General features: G+C 47.9%; 1 protein-coding gene across 1 annotated transcript in view; it reads left to right on the top strand.

Moving 5' to 3' along the window:
• Positions 1-22,138, top strand: part of LOC136872222 (venom dipeptidyl peptidase 4) — a 226,349-nt gene that overhangs the window by 18,828 nt on the left and 185,383 nt on the right. The window contains exons 3-4 of the mRNA XM_067146050.2: positions 974-1,048; positions 22,067-22,113. Of these exons, the coding sequence (XP_067002151.2) occupies positions 974-1,048; positions 22,067-22,113 (122 nt within the window). The remainder of the gene's footprint in view (positions 1-973; positions 1,049-22,066; positions 22,114-22,138) is intronic.

Genomic DNA, 22,138 nt, shown 5'->3' with positions numbered 1-22,138 from the left:
TTGTACCACGATATGAGTGACACCGTGGGTCAACGTAGCCAGTGATTAGTATCCACTATGTGAGGAACACTACGGGAATACCGGCGCCCGTGATTAATACACCTAGATGAGGAACCTCATCGGTTTGCGTTGGCTATGAGTGGCGCCATTGTGTGAGAAACACCATAGGTCTGCGTTACCTTTACGACGTACAATACTTGTGAGTAGTACCTTAATATTTGGAACATCGTGAGTTTACGCAATGTTTGATTAGTACCGCAGCTTGAGAAATATCTTGGTTCTCCTTTACTAGCGATATATGCCATTATGCGGGATCGTTGACATAGATATTGATCCATTCAGACAAGCATCTTCGATTCAGGATTGGGCTTTGGAAGCAGTCCCTTGGTCAGTAATAATGTTTCTGGGAATGTGAGGCATTGCGCGTATTATCCACTGATTGTAATAATTTCATATTCATCAATTCATTCCTCATCATCACGTTTTGAATTCGGGTCAGTGGATGAATTTTGTACTTTCATATTTTAATTCCATTTCGTTTCATTTCGTACCACATGGACCGATGACCTAGATGTTAGGCCCCTCTAAACAACAAGCATCGTCATCATCATCATCACAATTAGCATCGTTTCAGAAGAGAAAGTATTGTGAATCGGATTCAGCGATGGTTTTGGCTTCATAGACATTTCTTCATCTTCAAACTTTTTTAGATTCTAGTCAGTGGGTAGAATTTGAGATTTTTATTATGATTTTAGTTCGTTGCACTTCATACCTTTAGGACCGATGACTTAAATGGCATGCCACTTTAAATAACAAACGTCACGATCATCATCAGTTATGTAATTGTTCTTCTCTAAAAAGGACAATCACCACCAACTTCTAGTAGACTACCTGTGTAATTTTAGTAATATTAATTTAGTGATCTTGTTTGGTAGCACGTTGACAATAATGCTTGGTTATTACTCTTTTACAGGATATCTATTCATCGGTGGACTTCTCCATGTCGTCCGACAAGCAGTACCTCGCCCTCGCTTCTAACGTCAAGCAGGTTGGTATGTCTCGAGCACGGTAGCTAGAAGAGAGACGGTAGGTGTCACGAGACGGATGCGCAGTAGACGGCCGTGGTCGTGACGTCACTGGACCGTCCCTCCCATTACACTACGCATTGTTTGGCGCGCTAATATCAGTCTGTATACTCTTGATGTCAGGGATTTCACTCAAGCAGTGAAGTTCGGCGCATTGTTGTTCGTCTGCGGTCTGCATGTTGTATCGTTACTAATTACTTTCGAGGCTTGCGAATGTTGGAAAGTCGTGAACTTGTGCTTATTGCTCGTGAGTGCAGTAGATTGCAGTGTATATTTGGTGTATGTGCTGTTAAAATGCCGGGCTCTGCGGTACAAACCATCCCAACAACTCACAGAATCGTAAGTTGTCCTTTTATAGATTCCCAAAAGACCCAACTCTACACAAACAATGGGTATATATTTGTAAGAGAAAGGATGCTTTTAACTCTAAAATCCACGAACCTACTACGCTGGCGTGGCAGGGGGGAGGTGATACTCCCACGTGGGGCGTTCTAGGCCGGCTTGTCGGCGAACTTGAGGGAAATAAAATACCTCTCGCGGACCAAACACACTACCCCCTGCACGTGGGGGACTCTCATGCAGAATACACCCGCGGTATCCCCTCCCTGTCGCAAGAGGCAACAAAAAGGGGCGACCTAGGCGCGGATATGGAATGCGGATTGGTATAATGTGTTGGACCTCCTGTGGGTGGGAGAGGCTGAATACATCCACCGGTAATCACTGCCTGTCGTATAGCATGATAGCTCAGAGTCTTCCGGGTTCGTCATTTACAACATCGTTACCTGTGCTGATCGCTGCGCCCAAGGCGACTGTTGATCTGGCAATTCCCAGCCGCCACAGCAATAGGGGAAGGCTAAGTCTCCCCTCCCTAAGAAGTCGGCGAAAGCCGTGCCCCAGCCGGTGGAGGCGGCATCGTCTATCAGGGCTGGGAAACACCTCCCAGCCCGTCTAAACCAGAAAAGGAGAAAGTGGCGAAGAAGAGCGCCCTTGCTGAGCGCTCCCGCACTTCCCCTGCGAAGGGGAAATCATGCCCTACATCTGGGAGGTATGAGTCTGCGCCAGGAGGTATCTCTGCTCCCAAACCTGCGCGCTCTCCTCGTAGGGGACCTGCTCGCCCCCGAAAAGCGTCAAAGTTCTGGGCGGCATCCCCACCGTCTGTTGATGACGGGATGGATGTCGCGCTGTCCTCTACATCTACGCATGTAGATGTTGATGGTGTTTAGGCTTGCGAGCAATTTGTTGCTCATAAACTAACACTCCTTTTATAGCCCACACTACGGCACTGTTACAGTGGAATTGTAACGTTTATGACAGGTATCTTGCTGAGTTACGTCAGCTCATCAGTGATTACGCAGCGAGTATAGTCTGTATTCAGGAGACAAACGTCAGACCTGGTCATCATACGATCTTGAGAAATTTCAGACTATACTCAACAGAACGATACTCTGTTCACCGGGCTTCCGGTGGCGTTGGTATTTTTGTTCGTTCTAATACCTACAGCGAAGAGGTTTCATTAAGAACCCCGCTTGAGGCTGGAGCTGTTTGCGTTCCGCTGCCTGTCATAGCAACAGTGTGTAATGGGTTTTTTCTATCCGGCCAGCTTCTTAACATAAATGATGTCACTGATTTTATAGATCAGCTTCCAGCTCTCTTCCTTTTATTGCGCGATTTTAACGCCCATCACCCCATATGGGGCACTGAGACAACTTGCTCTCGGGGAACATAGCTGGAAAGATTAGTAAGAGAGCAGGATTTATGTATTTTGAACACAAGGGAACCAACTCACTTTAGTGTACGTTACGGCACATACTCTCGCATAGACGTAAGTCTATGCAGCCGAACGTTGGTTCCACTGTTTCGGTGGAATGCACACGATGATCTCTGTGACAGTGACCATTTTCTCATCATTCTTACTTTGTTGAAACATGAACCCGTCGAGGCTCCCACTCGATGGATTCTTAAACATGTTGATTGGCCAAAGTACACATCACTAGCTGTCTTTCACGATGATGTCAGGCGGACCGTCGGCGAGGAAATAACTTACGTCACCCAAGTTATTCTTGCTGCTGCTGAGGAGTCCATTCCGTTTTTCTCGGGGGCTCCTCGCCGAAAACTCGTTCCTTGGTGGAACGAAGAAATAGCAGCAGCCATCAAAGAACGCCGTCGTGCTCACAAACGTTACCGTCGACAGCCTACTGTGGCCAACTTGGTAACATTTAAGAAGCTCCGCGCTAAGGCGCGAGTTCTTATTCAACAAAGTAAGAAGGCTTCATGGGAGAGATATGTGTCGTCCATGACGTCACGTACTCCATCATCTCAAGTGTGGACGAAACTTCGACGAATTTCGGGTATTCAAGGATCATCCCACGAACCTACTACGATGGCGTAGCAGGGGGAGAGGTGATACTCCCACGTGGCGCGTCCCAGGTGGCGGATAGGGGGGTCCTAACCGGCTTGCCGGCGGACTTGAGGGAAATAAAATACCTCTCGCGGACCAAACACACTACCCCCTGCGGGTGGGGGACACACATGTAGAATACACCCGCGGTATCCCCTGCCTGTCGTAAGAGGCGACAAAAAGGGGCGACCTTGGCGCGGACATGGATTGCGGTTGGTATAATGTGATGGACCTCCTGTGGATGGGAGAGGCTGAATACATCCATAGGTAATCCCTGCCTGTCGTAGAAGGCGACTTAAAGGGTCATGTGGCCATGGTCCCCTCTTTATTTTTTATTATTTTACTGAGGGTCAGATGTAGACCATTCAAAATTTGATGTGCGTGCTGCCCGGCGATGGAGCTCCTATGTGTGCGACTACGCTCGAAAGCCCGTGCCAGCAACCACCCAGGACGCGGCGGGTGGGAGTATCATGTACTCGGAGAGTGGTATCCGCCTGACAACGCAGGTCCCCGCACAGCCGAATGCCAGAAGGACATATTATTATTAATTATTTTTATTTATTTTTTCTATTGTTAGTGCTCTGTACACGCTATGGGGTACATGCTATTGCGGGTGACCGGAGGAAGGGAGTCCTAGTGCTCATTGCCTCAGTCATCCCGTATTAGGCATCGTTCAACATCGGACCCCGGGCAATACCTGCTACGACCAGGTGGGTATTGCCTTGGCTGCTTGGTTCGCCTACAGAGACCCCTGATCGGAGTGGGTGGCATTCGGGGAGGATGCTATCGGGCATGGCTTCCAAACGAAGTCGGCTCTCACAAGGTGGTCGCCCACCTAAGTCTTTAACTTTTGCTTCACTGAGAGGTTCAACTCCCTGGGAACAAGCGCAGCGTGAAGGAATGGGATCCAGCTTCCGTAGGTTTCTGGTCGCTACCAGAACCGATGGGCAGGATTTTAAGCTGGTGAAGTCGATCCTGTTTAGTAGACACATCGAAGGCGTCTATGGCGAACTGGAGGAACTTAAGAAAATGCGCAACGGTAGTTTGCTTCTAAAGACTCGTACAGCACTGCAAGCTGATCAGCTACTTAAGTGCGAGCACTTTGGCGAAATCCCCGTCAAAGTGGAGGAGCATACGTCCTTGAACCTGGTTCGCGGAGTCATCTTTCACCGCGACCTTATTTTGAACACTGACGACGAGTTGATGGAAGACATGAAGAACCGTGGCGTGACACACGTCCGGCGCATTACGCGCAAGGTCAACGGTGAAGACGTTGCCACTGGTGCCTTCATTGTCTCTTTCAAGTTGTCAGTGTTACCAGAGAAAGTCAAGGTAACAACATATCGTTGCGATATGAGGCCGTACATCCCGCCTTATATGCGGTGCTATCAATGCCAGCGATTCGGACATATGGTATCTCGCTGTTCGAATCAGGCTGTATGTGGTACATGTGGACGAGTAGCTCACGGCGCGGAGGAGTGCACAACTCCATACAAGTGCACTAACTGCTCCGGTTTTCATTCTCCTCGGGATCGGAATTGTCCGACATACCTGAGTGAGAAGAAGATCCAGGAGATCAAGACCCTGGATGGTCTTTCCTACCAGGAAGCGCGCCGTAAGTTTCATTCTATGAATACACCTGCCCGTACACTCGACTATAGCTTGATAGCTCAGAGTCTTCCAGGTTCGTCATTTACGACCAAGACACCTGTCCAGACCGCTGCGCCCAAGGCGACTGTTGCTGCTCCCAGCAACGTCGCAAATAGTCAAAGCTCGAAGGGGGGGACCACCCCACCTTCGACCAACCAGAAGTCTGTGCCGGCTGGGAACTGCCAGCCGGCACAGCAAGGGGGGAAGACTAAGTCTCCCCCCCACCCTAGGAGGTCGACGAAAGTCGTGCCCCAGCCGGCGGAGGCGGCTTCGTTGACCAGGGCTGGGAAACCATCTCCCAGCCCGTCTAAACTTGAAAAGAAAAAGAGGAAAAAGAGCGCCCGTCCTGAGCGCTCTCGGACTTCCCCTGCGAAGGAGAAGTCATGCCCTCCATCTGGGGGATATGAGTCTGCGCCGGGAGGTACTCCTGCTCCCAAACCTGCGCGCTCTCCTCGTAGGGGACCCCCTCGCGCCCAAAAAGCGTCGAAGTTCTGGGCGGCACCCCTGCCATCTTTTGATGACGGGATGGATGTCGCGCTGTCCTCTACATCTACGGATGTAGAACTAGATAGTGTTTAGGCTTACGAGCATTTTGTTGCTCATAACCTAACACTCCTTTTATAGTCCACACTATGGCACTGTTACAGTGGAATTGTAACGGTTATGACAGGCATCTTGCTGAGTTACGGCAGCTTATTAGTGAGTACGAAGCGAGTATAGTCTGTATTCAGGAGACCAATTTCCGACCTGGTCATCACACGGTCTTGAGGAATTTCAAACTATACTCGACAGAACGATACTATGCTCACCGGGCTTCCGGAGGCGTTGGCATTTTTGTACGTTCTGATAGCTACAGCGAAGAGGTTCCTTTAAGAACCCCTCTTGAGGCTGTAGCTGTTCGCGTCTCGCTGCCTATCATAGCCACAGTGTGTAATGTTTATTTTCCACCAGGCCAGCATCTGAACATCACTGATGTCGCTGATCTTATAGATCAGCTTCCACCACCCTTCCTCTTATAGGGAGATTTTAACGCCCATCACCCCATATGGGGCTCTGAGACGCCTTGCCCCCGAGGAAGAGAGCTGGAAACACTCCTATCAGATCTGGATTTATGTATTTTGAACACAGGGGAACCAACTCACTTTAGTGTACGTTACGGCACATATTCTCGCGTAGACGTTAGTCTATGCAGCCGAACGTTGGTTCCACTGTTTCGGTGGAATGCACACGATGATCTCTGTGACAGTGACCATTTTCCCATCGTTCTTACTTTGTTGAATCATAAACCCGTCGAGGCTCCCCGTCGATGGATTCTTCAACATGCTGATTGGCCAAAGTACACATCACTAGCTTTCTTTAGCGAAGATGTCAGGCGGACCGTCGGCGAGGAAATAACTTACGTCACCCAAGTTATTCTTGCTGCTGCTGAGGAGTCCATTCCGTTTTTCTCGGGGACTCCTCGCCGAAAACTCGTTCCTTGGTGGAACGATGAAATAGCAGCAGCCATCAAAGAACGCCGTCGCGCTCATAAGCGTTACCGTAGACAGCCTACTGTGGCCAACTTGGTAACATTTAAGAAATTCCGCGCTAAGGCGCGAGTTCTTATTCGACAAAGTAAGAAGGCTTCATGGGAGAGATATGTGTCGTCCATGACGTCACATACTCCATCATCTCAAGTGTGGACGAAACTTCGACGAATTTCGGGTATTCAAGGATCATCTGCTGTACCGGGAATTTCCATTGCAGGCAGTGTCGCCACTGATCCCCTCGCGATTGCTAACCATCTCGCTAGTCATTTCGCGGATGTCTCTGGCTCCGGGAATTACAATCCTGATTTCCTCCCTCTGAAGCGGGAGGCAGAACGTCATCACCTGAGTTTTGCCACCCAAGCTTCAGAGGACTACAATGTGCCCTTTACGGAGTGGGAACTCCGCAGCGCCTTAGCGCTTTGCAAGGACACGTCTCCTGGACCGGACAACATCCATAACCAGATGTTGAAACACCTTAGTGATGATAGTTTACTATATCTCCTTCGTGTGTTCAACCGAATCTGGACAGAGGGTGATTTTCCGTCTCAGTGGCGAGAGGGCATAGTCATCCCTGTCCTCAAGCCTGACAAAGATCCTAAGTATGCAGGAAGTTACAGACCGATTTGTCTTACAAATTGCCTGTGTAAGCTATTTGAGAGGATGGTAAATCGCAGACTCGTGTGGTGTCTGGAGAAACAAGGACTCTTGTCCGAGTACCAATGTGGATTTCGAGCCGCTCGATCCACCACAGACCACTTGGTACGCCTGGAGAGCTCTATCCAGGATGCGTTTCTCCGAAAACAGCACTTGGTAGCTGTCTTCTTTGACTTGGAGAAGGCCTACGACACCACCTGGCGATATGGCATCCTTTCAGTCCTGCATCAATGGAGATTCCGAGGTAACTTGCCGGTATTTATTGCGAATTTTTTGTCCCTCCGTCTATTCCGTGTCCGAGTAGGTAGGACATATTCGCAATACCACGTTCAAGAAAATGGAGTCCCACAGGGATCGGTTCTTAGTGTCACTCTGTTCGCGATTGCCATAAACGGTATTGTCGCTGCTGCTGGTCCAGCCGTAATACCGTCCCTATATGTGGATGATTTTGCTCTGCACTATAGCTCGTGCAGTATGGCAGTCGCAGAGCGACAGTTACAGCAAGTTATTAGCAGGGTGGAGTAGTGGACCTTAGAACATGGCTTTCGGTTTTCTGCCGCAAAGACCTCCGTTGTCCACTGTTGTCGTCAACGTACACTTCACCCTCATCCTGAGCTTTATCTAGGTAATGTCGTTCTTCGAGTTGTTGACACCTACCGATTTCTTGGGCTCCTTTTTGACAGTAAATTATCGTGGGAGCCACACGTGCGGGAGCTAAAAGTGCAATGCACCAAGAGGCTTAACCTGCGATTCTATCGGGCACACATTTTATCTCGGTTAGACTACGGCAGTGCAGCATATGGCTCCGCAAGGCCAAGCGTTCTTGCGAAGCTGAACAGTATCCACCACAGCGGGGTTAGGTTGGCGACGGGAGCTTTTCGTACTAGCCCGATCGCTAGCCTGCTCGCTGAGTCTGGTGTGCCGCCTTTACACCTGAGGCGCCAGCAACTACTACTTACGTATGCTGCAAATTTGCGACAGATGCCACTTCATCCGAGCTATCCCTGCGTATTCAACAACGGCAACCGTTTGTTGTACGTTGCTCATCCTCGTGCGACGCGGCCGGTTGGGATACGCTTGGATAGCAGTTATGAATTGTTTGATGTACCTTCGATTCCTTGCCTTGTCAGACAACCAAGTGGGGTACCTCCGTGCGTTGTACGACGACCTGAAATCATCCTGGATTTGCACACTGGCCCGAAAGGAGACACGGACCCTTCGATTTATCGGAGGATCTACCTATCCGTTCTTGGCCGCTATCCAGGTTCGGTCGTCGTTTACACGGATGGTTCAAGGACAGATACGAAGGTGGGCTGTGCGTTCGTTTTCGACAATGCTCGGTTTCTTTTTGCTCTCCCGGACACCTGTAGTGTGTACACGGCAGAGCTCTATGCTATCTGTGAGGCTCTGCGGTACGCACTAGACAATGTACGCCGACACTTTCTCGTGTGTACTGACTCCTTGAGTTCGCTTCAGTCTATTGATACCTGTTTCCCTCGGCACCCTCTGGTGCAGCGGATCCAGGACCTGCTGGCCGGGTGTTCGGATGCCGGCACCAGAATTACGTTCGTGTGGCTCCCCAGCCACATGGGCATAGAGGGAAACGAGTTAGTAGATCAGGCTGCCAAGGAGGCAGTTACACTGCCCCCGTTGCCTTTCAAGGTTCCAGCAAGTGATATTCGCTCTCAGCTGAGACATCTGGTTATGTCTCATTGGGAGATGGAGTGGCAGGCCATCCCACTTCCCAATAAGCTGCGAGCGATAAAAGGAACAACGAAGGTATGGAGGACTTCCCTTCGGGCTTCGCGGAGGGAAGCCGTGGTATTATGTCGCCTTCGGATCGGCCACGGTATCTTGACGCACTCCCATCTACTGAAAGGAGAACCCCCTCCGGTGTGTACCTGCGGCGACCATCTTACCGTGGTACACATCCTTACGGAGTGCGTGGACCTGGTCGATATGCGCCGTAGTCTTAACCTTCCGAGTACAATCTCCCTTATCTTGCGCGATGACGAGCAGTCAGCAGACCTCGTAATCCGCTTTATGAGGGATAGCGGTCTGTTTTATCGTGTGTGATGATGTCCTTTGTCCTAGTGTGTTTATGTCAGTTGCGCTTTTATCTCATTGACTCCATTTTAGTTTGTGTTGCGCATTTTAATGTGTTATTTTAACGTCTAACGTACATTATGTGTTAATATCTTTATTACTGGGCGATGCCTTATTCCTTCGATTTCCTGTACTTTCTCTTATTTTAATAGAACATAAGGCATTGCGTATTAGATCCACTGACTGTTTTAATCTCACCCTCATTTTTCTTCATTACCATTCTTTTTTAACTCTAGTCAGTGGATACTTTTTAAAATTTTAACTTCATATCTCATGTCCTTCATTTCGTTCCATTAGGGGCCAATGACCTTCGATGTTAGGCCCCTTAAAACAACAAGCATCATCATCATCATCAAGGATCATCTGCTGTACCGGGAATTTCCATTGCAGGCAGTCTCGCCACTGATCCCCTGCGATTACTAATCATCTCGCTAGTCATTTCGCGGATGTCTCTTGCTCCGGGAAGTACAATCCTGATTTCCTCCCTCTGAAGCTTGAGGCAGAACGTCATCACCTTAGTTTTGCCACCTAAGCTTCAGAGGACTACAACGTGCCCTTTACGGAGTGGAACTCCGCAGCGCCTTAGCGCTTTGCAAGGACACGTCTCCTGGACCGGACAACATCCATAACCAGATGTTGAAACACCTTAGTGATGATAGTTTACTATATCTCCTTCGTGTGTTCAACCGAATGTGGACAGAGGGTGATTTTCCGTCTCAGTGGCGAGAGGGCATAGTCATCCCTGTCCTCAAGCCTGACAAAGATCCTAAGTATGCAGGAAGTTACAGACCGATTTGTCTTACAAATTGCCTGTGTAAGCTATTTGAGAGGATGGTAAATCGCAGGCTCGTGTGGTGTCTGGAGAAACAAGGACTCTTGTCTGAGTACCAATGTGGATTTCGAGCCGCTCGATCCACCACAGACCACTTGGTACGCCTGGAGAGCTCTATCCAGGATGCGTTTCTCCGCAAACAGCACTTTGTAGCTGTCTTCCTTGACTTGGAGAAGGCCTACGTCACCACCTGGCGATATGGCATCCTTTCAGTCCTGCATCAATGGAGATTCCGAGGTAACTTGCCGGTATTTATTGCGAATTTTTTGTCCCTCCGTCTATTCCGTGTCCGAGTAGGGAGGACATATTCGCAATACCACGTTCAAGAAAATGGAGTCCCACAGGGATCGGTTCTTAGTGTCACTCTGTTCGCAATTGCCATAAACGGTATTGTCGCTGCTGCTGGTCCAGCCGTAATACCGTCCCTATATGTGGATGATTTTGCTCTGCACTCTAGCTCGTGCGGTATGGCAGTCGCAGAGCGACAGATACAGCAAGCTATTAGGAGGGTGGAGAAGTGGACCTTAGAACATGGCTTTCGGTTTCCTGCCGCAAAGACCTCCGTTGTCCACTTTTGTCGTCAACGTACTCTTCACCCTCATCCTGAGCTTTATCTAGGAAATGTCGTTCTTCGAGTTGTTGACACCTACCGATTTCTTGGGCTCCTTTTTGACAGTAAATTATCGTGGGAGCCACACGTGCTGGAGCTAAACGTGCAATGCACCAAGAGGCCTAACCTCTTGAAGTTTCTTAGCAGCACTAATTGGGGAGCTGACCCGGTGGTGCTCCTGCGATTCTATCGGGCACACATTTTATCCCGGTTAGACTACGGCAGTGCAGCATATGGCTCCGCAAGACCAAGCGTGCTTGCGAAGCTGAACAGTATCCACCACAGCGGGGTTAGGTTGGCGACGGGAGCTTTTCGTACTAGCCCCATCGCTAGCCTGCTGGTGTGCAGGAGTGGAGTCTGGTGTGCCGCCTTTACACCTGAGGCGCCAGCAACTATTACTTACGTATGCTGCAAATTTGCGACAGATGCCACTTCATCCGAGCTATCCCTGCGTGTTCAACATTGGCAACCGTTTGTTGTACGTTGCTCATCCTCGTGCGACGCGGCCGGTTGGGATACGCTTGGATAGCAGTTATGAATTGTTTGACGTACCTTCGATTCCTTGCCTTGTCAGACAACCAAGTGGGGTACCTCCGTGGGTTGTACGACGACCTAAAATCATCCTGGATTTGCACACTGGCCCGAAAGGCGACACGGACCCTTCGATTTATCGGAGGATCTACCTGTCCGTTCTTGGCCGCTATCCAGGTTCAGTCGTCGTTTACACGGATGGTTCCAGGATACATACGAAGGTGGGCTGTGCGTTCGTTGTCGACCTGCGGCGACCATCTTACCGTGGTACACATCCTTACGGAGTGCGTGGACCTGGTCGATCTGCGCCGTAGTATTAACCTTCCGAGTACAATCTCCCTTATCTTGCGCGATGATGAGCAGTCAGCAGACCTCGTCATCCGCTTTATGAGGGATAGCGGTCTGTTTTATTGTGTGTGATGATGTCCTTTGTCCTTGTGTTGTTTATGTCAGTTGCGCTTTTATCCTATTGACTTAATTTTAGTTTGTGTTGCGTATTTTAATGTGTTATTTTAACGTCTCTCGTAAATTATGTACTACCAGGCAATGCCTTATTCTTTTGTTTTCCTGTAGATTCTCTTATTTTATTAGAAAATAAGGCATTGCGTATTAGATCCACTGACTGTTTTAATCTCACCCTCATTTTTCTTCATCACCATTCTTTTTTAACTCTAGTCAGTGGATACTTTTTAAAATTTTAACTTCATGTTTCATGTCATTCATTTCGTTCCATTAGGGGCCGATGACCTTCGATGTTAGGCCCCTTAAAACAACAAGCATCATCATCAGCAGCACGATTACGCCCAAAAGCCCGCAACTGTCCACCCAGGACCATTGCGTGGTGGGAGCTCCATGTACCTTGGCAGTAGTATCCGCCGGACAACACACGTCCCCGCACAGCCGAATGCTAGAAGGACATATTATTATTAATTATTTTTTATGTTTTTCCCTATATTTAGTGCTCTGTACACGCTATGGGGTACATTCTATTGCGGGTGACTGGAGGAAGGGAGTCTTAGTGCTCATTGCCTCAGTCATCCCGTATTAGGTATCGTCCAACATCGGACCTCGGGCAGTACCTGCTATGACCAGGTGGATATTGCCTTGGCTGCTTGGTTCGGCTACAGAGACCCCTGATCGGAGTGGGTGGCATTCGGGGAGGAAGTTTTCGGGCATGGCTTCCAAACGAAGCGCCCCTAAGTCTTTAACTTTTGCTTCCCTGAGAGGTTCAACTACCTGCGCATCATGCGCAGCGTGAAGGAATGGGATCCAGCTTCCCTAGGTTTCTGGTCGCTACCAGAACCGATGGGCACGATTTTAAGCTGGTGAAGTCGATCCTTTTTAGTCGGCACATCGAAGGCGTCTATGGCGAACTGGAGGAACTTAAGAAAATGCGCAACGGTAGTTTGCTTCTAAAGACTCGTACAGCACTGCAAGCTGATCAGTTTCTTAAGTGCGAACACTTTGGCGAAATCCCCGTCAAAGTGGAGGAGCATAAGTCCTTGAACCTTGTTCGCGGAGTCATCTTTCACCGCGACCTTATTTTGAACACTGACGACGAGTTGATGGAAGACATGAAGATCCGTGGCGTGACACACGTCCGGCGCAATACGCGCAAGGTCAACGGTGAAGACATGGCCCCTGGTGCCTTCATTGTCTCTTTCAAGTTGTCAGTGTTACCAGAGAAAGTCAAGGTAACAACTTATCGTTGCGATGTGAGGCCGTACATCCCGCCTACTATGCGATGCTATCAATGCCAGCGATTCGGACACATGGTATCTCGCTGTTCGAATCAGGCTGTATGTGGTATATCTGGACGAGTAGCTCGCGGCGCGGATTTGTGCACAACTCCATACAAGTGCACTAACTGCTCCGGTTTTCATTCTCCTCGGGATCGGAATTGTCCGACATACCTGAGTGAGAAGAAGATCCAGGAGATCAAGACCCTGGATGGTCTTTCCTACCAGGAAGCGCGCCGTAAGTTTAATTCTACGAATACACCTGCCCGTACACTCGACTATAGGTTGATAGCTCAGAGTCTTCCAGGTTCGTCATTTACAACCTCGACACCTGTCCAGACCGCTGCGACCGAGGCGACTGTTGCTGCTCTCAGCAACGTCGCAAATAGTCAAAGCTCGAAGGGGGGGACCACCCCACCTTCGACCAACCAGAAATCTATGCAGGCTGGCAGTTCCCAGCCGGCACACCAAGGGGGGAAAATTAAGTTCCCCCCCTAGGAGGTCGGCGAAAGTCTTGCCCAGGCGGTGGAGGCGGCATCGTCGACCAGGGCTGGGAAACCATCCCCAGCCCTTCTAAACCTGAAAAAAGAAGGGGAAGAAGAGCGCCCGTCCTGAGCGCTGTCGGACTTCCCCTGCGAAGGAGAAGTCATTCCCCCCATCTGGGGGGTATGAGTCTGCGCCAGGAGGCACTCCTGCTCCCAAACTTGCGCGGTCTCCTCGTAGGGGACCTACTCGCCCCCGAAAAGCGTCGAAGTACTGGGCGGAACCCCTGCCATCTTTCGATGACGGGATGGATGTCGCGCTGTCCTCCACATCCACGGATGTAGAAGTTGATAGTGTTTAGGCTTACGAGCATTTTGTCGCTCATAACCTAACACACCTTTTATAGTCCACACTATGGCACTGTTACAGTGGAATTGTAACGGTTATGACAGGCATCTTTCTGAGATATGTCAGCACATTAGTGAGTACGCAGCGAGTATAGTCTGTATTCAGGAGACCAACTTCAGACCTGATCATCATACGGTCTTGAGAAATTTCAGACTATACTGTACAGCACGGTACTATGCTCACCGGGCTTCCGGTGGTGTTGGCATTTTTGTACGTTCTGACACCTACAGCGAAGAGGTTCCATTAAGAACGCCACTTGAGGCTGTCGCTGTTCGCGTTCCGCTGCCTGTCATAACAGTGTGTAATGTTTATCTTCCGCCAGGCCAGCATCTGAAAATAAATGATGTCGCTGATCTTATAACTCAGCTTCCACCACCCTTCCTCGTATTGGGTGATTTTAGCGCCCATCACCCCATATGGGGCTCTGAGACGCCTTGCCCCCGAGGAAGAGAGCTGGAAGCACTACTAACAGATCTGGATTTATGTATTTTGAACACATGGGAACCAACTCACTTTAGTGTACGCTACGGCACGTATTCTCGGATCGACCTAAGTCTATGCAGCCGAACGTTGGTTCCACTGTTTCGGTGGAATGCACACGATGATCTCTGTGACAGTGACCATTTTCCCATCATTCTTACTTTGTTGAAACATAAACCTGTCGAGGCTCCCCCTCGATGGATTCTTAAACATGCTGATTGGCCAAAGTACACATCACTAGCTGTCTTTAACGATGATTTCAGGCGAACTGTCGGCGAAGAAATAACTTACGTCACCCAAGTTATTCTTGCTGCTGCTGAGGAGTCCATTCCGTTTTTCTCGGGGGCTCCTCGCCGAAAACTCGTTCCTTGGTGGAACGATGAAATAGCAGCAGCCATCAAAGAACGCCGTCGCGCTCATAAACGTTACCGTCGACAGCCTACTGTGGCCAACTTGGTAACATTTAAGAAACTCCGCGCTAAGGCGCGAGTTCTTATTCGACAAAGTAAGAAGGCTTCATGGGAGAGATATGTGTCGTCCATGACGTCACGTACTCCATCATCTCAAGTGTGGACGAAACTTCGACGAATTTCGGGTATTCAAGGATCATCTGCTGTACCGGGAATTTCCATTGCAGGCAGTGACACCACTGATCCCCTCGCGATTGCTAATCATCTCGCTAGTCATTTCGCGGATGTCTCTGGCTCCGGGAATTACAATCCTGATTTCCTCCCTCTGAAGCGTAAGGCAGAACGTCATCAGCTTAGTTTTGACACCCAAGCTTCAGAGGACTACAACGTGCCCTTTACGGAGTGGGAACTCCGCAGCGCCTTAGCGCTTTGCAAGGACACGTCTCCTGGACCGGACAACATCCATAACCAGATGTTGAAACACCTTAGTGATGATAGTTTACTATATCTCCTTCGTGTGTTCAACCGAATGTGGACAGAGGGTGATTTTCCGTCTCAGTGGCGAGAGGGCATAGTCATCCCTGTCCTCAAGCCTGACAAAGATCCTAAGTATGCAGGAAGTTACAGACCGATTTGTCTTACAAATTGCCTGTGTAAGCTATTTGAGAGGATGGTAAATCGCAGACTCGTGTGGTGTCTGGAGAAACAAGGACTCTTGTCCGAGTACCAATGTGGATTTCGAGCCGCTCGATCCACCACAGACCACTTGGTACGCCTGGAGAGCTCTATCCAGGATGCGTTTCTCGGTAAACAGCATTTGGTAGCTGTTTGCTTTGACTTAGAAAAGGCCTATAACACCACATGGCGATATAGTATCCATTCAGCCCTGCATCAGTGGAGATTCCGTGGTAACTTGCCGGTATTTATTGCGAATTTTTTGTCCCTGTGTCTATTTCGTGTCCGAGTAGGGATGACATATTCGCAATACCATGTTCAGGAAAATTGAGTTTCACAGGGATCGGTTCTTAGTGTCACTCTGTTTGCAATTGCCATAAACGCTATTGTCGCTGCTGCTAGTTAAGAAGTAATACCGTCGCTATATGTGGACGATTTTGCTCTGCACTATAGCTCGCGTAACATGGCAGTCGCAGAGTTACATTTTCAGCAAAGTGTTAGGAGAGTGGAACAGTCGACCTTACAACACGGGTTTCGGTTTCCCACCGCAAAGCTATCTGTTCTCCACTTTTGTCGGCAATTCATTCTTCACCCGCAACCTGAGCTTTACTTAGTTGACACGTAGAGATTTCTTGGGTTTCTTGGGCTCCTCTTCTTCGGCATTGAGTGGTATGAGGGAGGAGTTGGAAAGTTTGGGGGAGATAATTAGGATTCTCACAGAAGACAGGAAGGAAGATAGGACTTCCTCAAACAATGTGCAGGTTACAGTGGGTGTACAAGAGGGAGGGGAAGGAAAGGGGGAGTTGTAGAAGACAGGTGGTCTAATGTTCTAAGAGGAAGGAGATTGTAGGCTAAGGGCTCTATTCAGGATCAGAATTCAGGACAGGTGTCTGTGCGAAATCGGTACGAGTCACTCCAGCTCGCTCCAGTCTTTTGATACTTGTTTCCCTCGACATCCTCTGGTGCAGCGCGTGCAGGACCTGCTGGCCGGGTGTTCGGATGCCGGCTCCAGAATCATTTTTATGTGACTCCCATGCCATATGTGTGTTCGTCGAAATGAATTAGCAGATCAGGCTGCCAAGGAGGCAGTTACACTGCCCCCGTTGCCTTTCAAGGTTCGAGCAAGTGACATTCGCACTCAGCTGACACATCTGGTTATGTTCCTTTCGGAGATGGAGTGGCAGGCCATTCCACTTCCCAATAAGCTGAGAGCGATAAAAGGAACAACGAAGGTATGGAGGATTTCCCTTCGGGCTTCGTGGAGGGAAGACGTGGTATTATGTCGTCTTCGGATCTGCCATGGTATCCTGACTCACTCTCATCTTTTGAAAGGAGAACCCCCTCCGGTGTGTACCTGTGGCTACCATCTTACCGTCGTACACATCTTTACGGAGTGTATTGACCTGGTCGATCTTTGCGTAGTCTTAACCTCCCAAGTACCATATCCCTTATCTTGCGAGATGACGAGCAGTCAGCAACCCTCGTCATCCGCTTTATTAGGTTAGTGGTCTGTTTTATCGTGTGTAATGATGTCCTTTGTGCTCGTATCTTTGTGTCAATTGCGCTTTTATCCTATTGACTTCATTTTAGTTTGTGTTGCGTATTTTAATGTGTTATTTTAACGTCTAATGTAAAGTATATATATATATATATATATATATATATATATATATATATATATATCTGTAATAGCAGGCAATACCTTATTCCTTAGTCTCCTGTATTTTCTGTTATTTTATTGCAAAATAAGGCATTGTGAATTGGATCCACTTATTGTTTTAATCTCATACTCACTTTTCATCACCATACTTTTTTTTAACTCTTGTCAGTGGATACGTTTTAAAATTTTAACTGTCATATCATGCCGTCCATCTCGTTCCATTATGAGCCGATGACCTTCGAAGTTAGGCCCCTTTAAACAACAAGAGTCATCATCATCATTATCATCATAATTCTGGAGAGAAGAATAGAGAAGAATAAGAAATTGTACGTGACCTTTGTCGACTTAGAGAAAGCTTTTGGTCGAGTAGACTGGGAACAACTTTTCCTTACCATGAAAAAGGCAGGAATTTATTGGAAGGATAGACGCCTCATACTAAATTTATACAGAATGCAGAACACTGATTTAGAAATAAGTGGGACAAAGAAAATTGCCAAAGTAAGAAGAGAAGTTAGGCAAGGATGTCCACTGTCTCCTTATCTCTTCAATATTTTCATGGATGAAGTCATCGCAGTCATGAAGGAGAAAACAACTGGGATCAAAATTAATGGCAAACAAGTACACTCTATAAGATATGCTGATAATGCCATACTAGCAGAAACAGGTAAAAGTATGCAGAGAATGATCAATATATTAGCAGAAACTTTAGGCAAATGGAACCTCAAAATTAATACAAGGAAAACAAAAACCATGACAGTATGTAAAGACAAGAAAACATCTGTAACGCAGTTAAACATTGGCCCTGATAAAGTAGAAAAAGTGAAACAGTTTTGCTACCTAGGAACCCTGATCACGAGTGATAATCGGAGCATAAGAGAAGTCACAAAGAGGATAACCGTGGCAAAGAGAACATTCCAAGATAAAATGCATCTGCTGGCCAACAAAGATATAGATAACTTATTCAAACTCGGGATGCATTTACAAAAACCTTTGTATGGAGCGTGCTTCTGTATGGTTGTGAAAACTGGACATTAGGAATGCAGGAAAAGAAAAAACTAGAGACAGTTGAAATGTGGATCTGGAGAAGAATGCAGAGGATAAATTGGACTGAAATGAAGAGCAATACCGAAGTCCTTTGAGAGATACGAGAAGAACGGAATCTGATAACTGAAATTGAAAAACGGAAAATAAAATTTATTGGTCACATTCTGCGGCATGAGGAGTTCCTTTGTAATATCATTGAAGGAAGAATTGCGGGAAAAAGGGGAAGAGGACGACCCAGAGTGTCTTATTTCAAGAACCTGCTTCTGAAGATGAAGTGGAAGACCTACGCTGAGTTGAAAAGACCGGCTCAAGATAGACAACTGTGGCTGCAGCGACAAGGCTTAGCCTTTAGAATATGATGATGATGGTGATCCTACGAACTTAAATATTTATCGAATACTACTCCAAGGTTCTTTACATGATCGCTAAATGTTACTGGTATTCCACTGAGCGTAACACTGGGTATAGAGGTGTTTTGTATTTTAGCATGAGGTTTATACGTGCCAATTATGATCGCCTGTGATTTTGATGGGTTCACTCTCAGGCCATGTCTGCTAGTCCAGTCATTAACATTTGCTAGGCCTTCGTTTAACTTAGCGATTGAATTGTTTAAGGCATTAGGCTTTGTGTGAATATATAATTGAATATCATCTGCATACAGGTGATATTTACAAGTGGTCAGCGTTTCAGATAAGTCATTCATGTACAATGAGAACAGAAGTGGTGACAATACTACTCCCTGAGCCACGCCCACCCTAGTGGTTTTCCACGAAGATGTATCGTTTCCCACTGATACACGCTGCTGACGATCACTATATCTCCTCCGTATGTTCAACCGAATCTGGTTAGAGGGTAAGTTTCCCTCTCACTGGCGAGAGGGCATCCTCATTCCAGTCCTCAAGCCTGACACAGCTCCTAAGTATGCAGGAAGTTACAGACCGATTTGTCGTACAAACTGCCTGTGTAAGCTATTTGAGAGGATGGTAAATCGCCGACTCGTGTGATGTCTGGGGAAACGATTACTCTTTGCCGAGTACCAATGTGGTTTACGAGCCGCTCGCTCGACCATTGACCACTTGGTACGCCTGGAGAGTTCTATCCAGCATGCTTTTCTCCTCAAACAGCATTTGGTAGCTGTTTTCTTTGCCTAAGAAAAGGCCTATGACACCACATGGCGATATGGTATCGTTTCGGTCCTGCATCAATGGAGACCCCGAGGTAACTTGCCAGTATTTATTGCGAATTATTTGTCCCTCCGTCTGTTTTGTGTCCGAGTTGGGAGGGCATATTCGCATTACCTCGTTCAAGGAAATGGAGTTCCACAGGGATCGGTACTTAGCGTCACTCTGTTTGCAGTTGCCATAAACGGTATTGTCGCTGCTGCTAGTTAAGAAGTAATACGGTCGCTATATGTAGACGATTTTGCTCTGCAGTATAGCTCGCGTAACATGGCAGTCGCAGAGTGACATTTACAGCAAACTAATAGGAGAGTGGAACAGTCGACCTTAGAACACAGGTTTCGGTTTCCCACCGCAAAGTTATCTGTTCTCCACTTTTCTCGGCAACGCATTTTTCACCCGCAGCCTGAGCTTTATTTAGTTGACACGTAGAGATTTCTTGGGCTCCTCTTCGATAGCAAATTATCGTGGGATTCACACGTGCGGCAGTTAAAAGTGAAATGTGCCAAGAAACTGATTATCTTGAAGTTTCCTAACAGCATAATTGGTTAGCTGACCGCATGGTTTCCCTACGTATGTATAGGGCACATATTTTATCCTGGTTAGACTACGGCAGTGTAGTATATGGTTCAGCACGACCAGGCGACCTTACGACACTGAACAGCATCCACCACAGCGAGGTTAGTTTGGCGACGGGAGCATTTCGAACAAGACCCATTACTAGACTGCTCGCTGAATCTGGTGTCCCGCCTTTACACTTGAGGCGCCAGCAAATGCTTCTGTCGTATGCTGCAAATTTGCGACAGATGTCACTTCACCCAAGCTATCCTTCGTATTCATCAATGGACACCGTCGGCTGTACGCTGCTTATCCTCGAGCAACGCGGCCGGTGGGAATACGCTTGGATAGGACTCGCAGATTGTTTCACGTACTTTCGGTTCCTTGTCTTCTCAGACAACTAAGTGGGGTACAACCACGGGTAGTACGACTTTCCTGTATCTGCACACTGGCCCGAAGGATAAAACGGACCCATCTACTTATCGAAGAATCTTCCTCTCCGTTGTTGGCCGGTATCCAGGTTCTCACGAACCTACTACGCTGGAGTAGCAGCGGGAGAGGTGATACTCCCACGAGGCGCATCCCAGGTGGCGGATAGCGGGTTCCTAACCAACTTCCCGGCGGACTTGAGGAAAATAAAATACCTCTCGCGGACCAAACACATTACCCCCTGAGGGTGGGGGACGCACATGTACAAAACACCCGCGCTATCCCCTGCCTGTCGTAAGAGGTGACTACAAGGGGCTCTCAACTTGGGAATGTGGATTGGCGACCACGGGGCCCTTGGCTGAGTCCTGGTATTGCTTCCACTTACTTGTGCCAGGCTCCTCAATTTCGTCTATCCTGTCCGTCCTTCCTTGGCCAACTCTTCTTCTTTTCCGACCCCGACGGTATTAGAGCATTCGAGGTCTAGGGAGTTTTTCATTTTTACGCCCTTCGTGGCCCTTGCCTGTCTTCGTCCGTTACTTCAGTTTTCGAAGTGACGGATCCCTTCTTTCTTCTTCTCTTTTCTATCTCTCTACCCCCTGTGGGTGGGCGCCGCAGACGAAAAATACACCCACGGTAACTCCTGCCTGTCGTGAGAGGCGACTAAAAGGGGAGACCAAGGGATGATTGTATGAGAACCATGGAACTACTTTTGATTAGTACCATCACGGGGGAAAACCCGTGGCTGGCCTTTACTTGCGAGTAGTACCACTATGTTAGGTACACAATAGGTTTGTGCTTAGTAGCAGCTGTGAGCGTGTCACTGTGGGTTTCCAGTACCCGTGAGTCGTACCCATGTGAGCAACACCGCGGGTCTGGGCGTTGCCTGTGAGTTGTACAACTATATGAGCGACACCGTAGGTCTGCGTTGCCGGTGATTAGTACCCACTATGTGAGGAACACCACGGGAGTACCGGCACCCGTGATTAGTACACCTAGGTTAGGTACCTCATTGGTTTGCGTTGGCTATGAGTGGCGCCATTGTGTGAGAAACACCGTAGGTCTGCGTTACCTGTGCGAAGTACGATAGTTGTGAGTAGTACCATCTTGTGTGGAACACCATGAGTCTTCGCTACTTTTGATTAGTACCCCAACATGACAAATACCATGGTTCTACTTTACTCGCGACATGTACCATTCTGAGGGGCCTTAGACATGGTTTTTGCACCCCTTTCGACATCAAGCATCCTCGATTCAGGATTGTGCTTTATAAGTGGTCCCTTGGTCAGTTTTACTATTATTTAAGATCTTTTTTGAATCGGATCCACTGTTTTTTTGTTTGTTTGTTTTTTGGGTTCATGTCCAGTCATTCATTCTACATTTTTAAAATTTTGGTCAGTGGATGATTTTGAACTTTTTGTTGTCATTTCATTTCGTACCATTAGGGGCCGATGACCTCGATGTTGGGCACCTTTAAACAACAAACATCAGAATTCCTGTTGCCCAGATTTTTCCTTTAGTTCCTTCAATTTCACGTGTCTCATAAAGCTACTGACAGTAATAAAGTAAAGTTAGTGTGTTACTGCCACTATTTCTTTCTTTTTTTTCAGGAGTTTAATCATTCTGTCTTGGCCGAGTACATCATACACAATCAAGAGTAAGTGAAGACTGAAAGTATTTAA

Source organism: Anabrus simplex, chromosome 4, assembly GCF_040414725.1.
Source record: "Anabrus simplex isolate iqAnaSimp1 chromosome 4, ASM4041472v1, whole genome shotgun sequence".
Classification (NCBI taxonomy): domain Eukaryota; kingdom Metazoa; phylum Arthropoda; class Insecta; order Orthoptera; family Tettigoniidae; genus Anabrus; species Anabrus simplex.
This window is presented reverse-complemented; position numbering and strand designations above follow the sequence as displayed.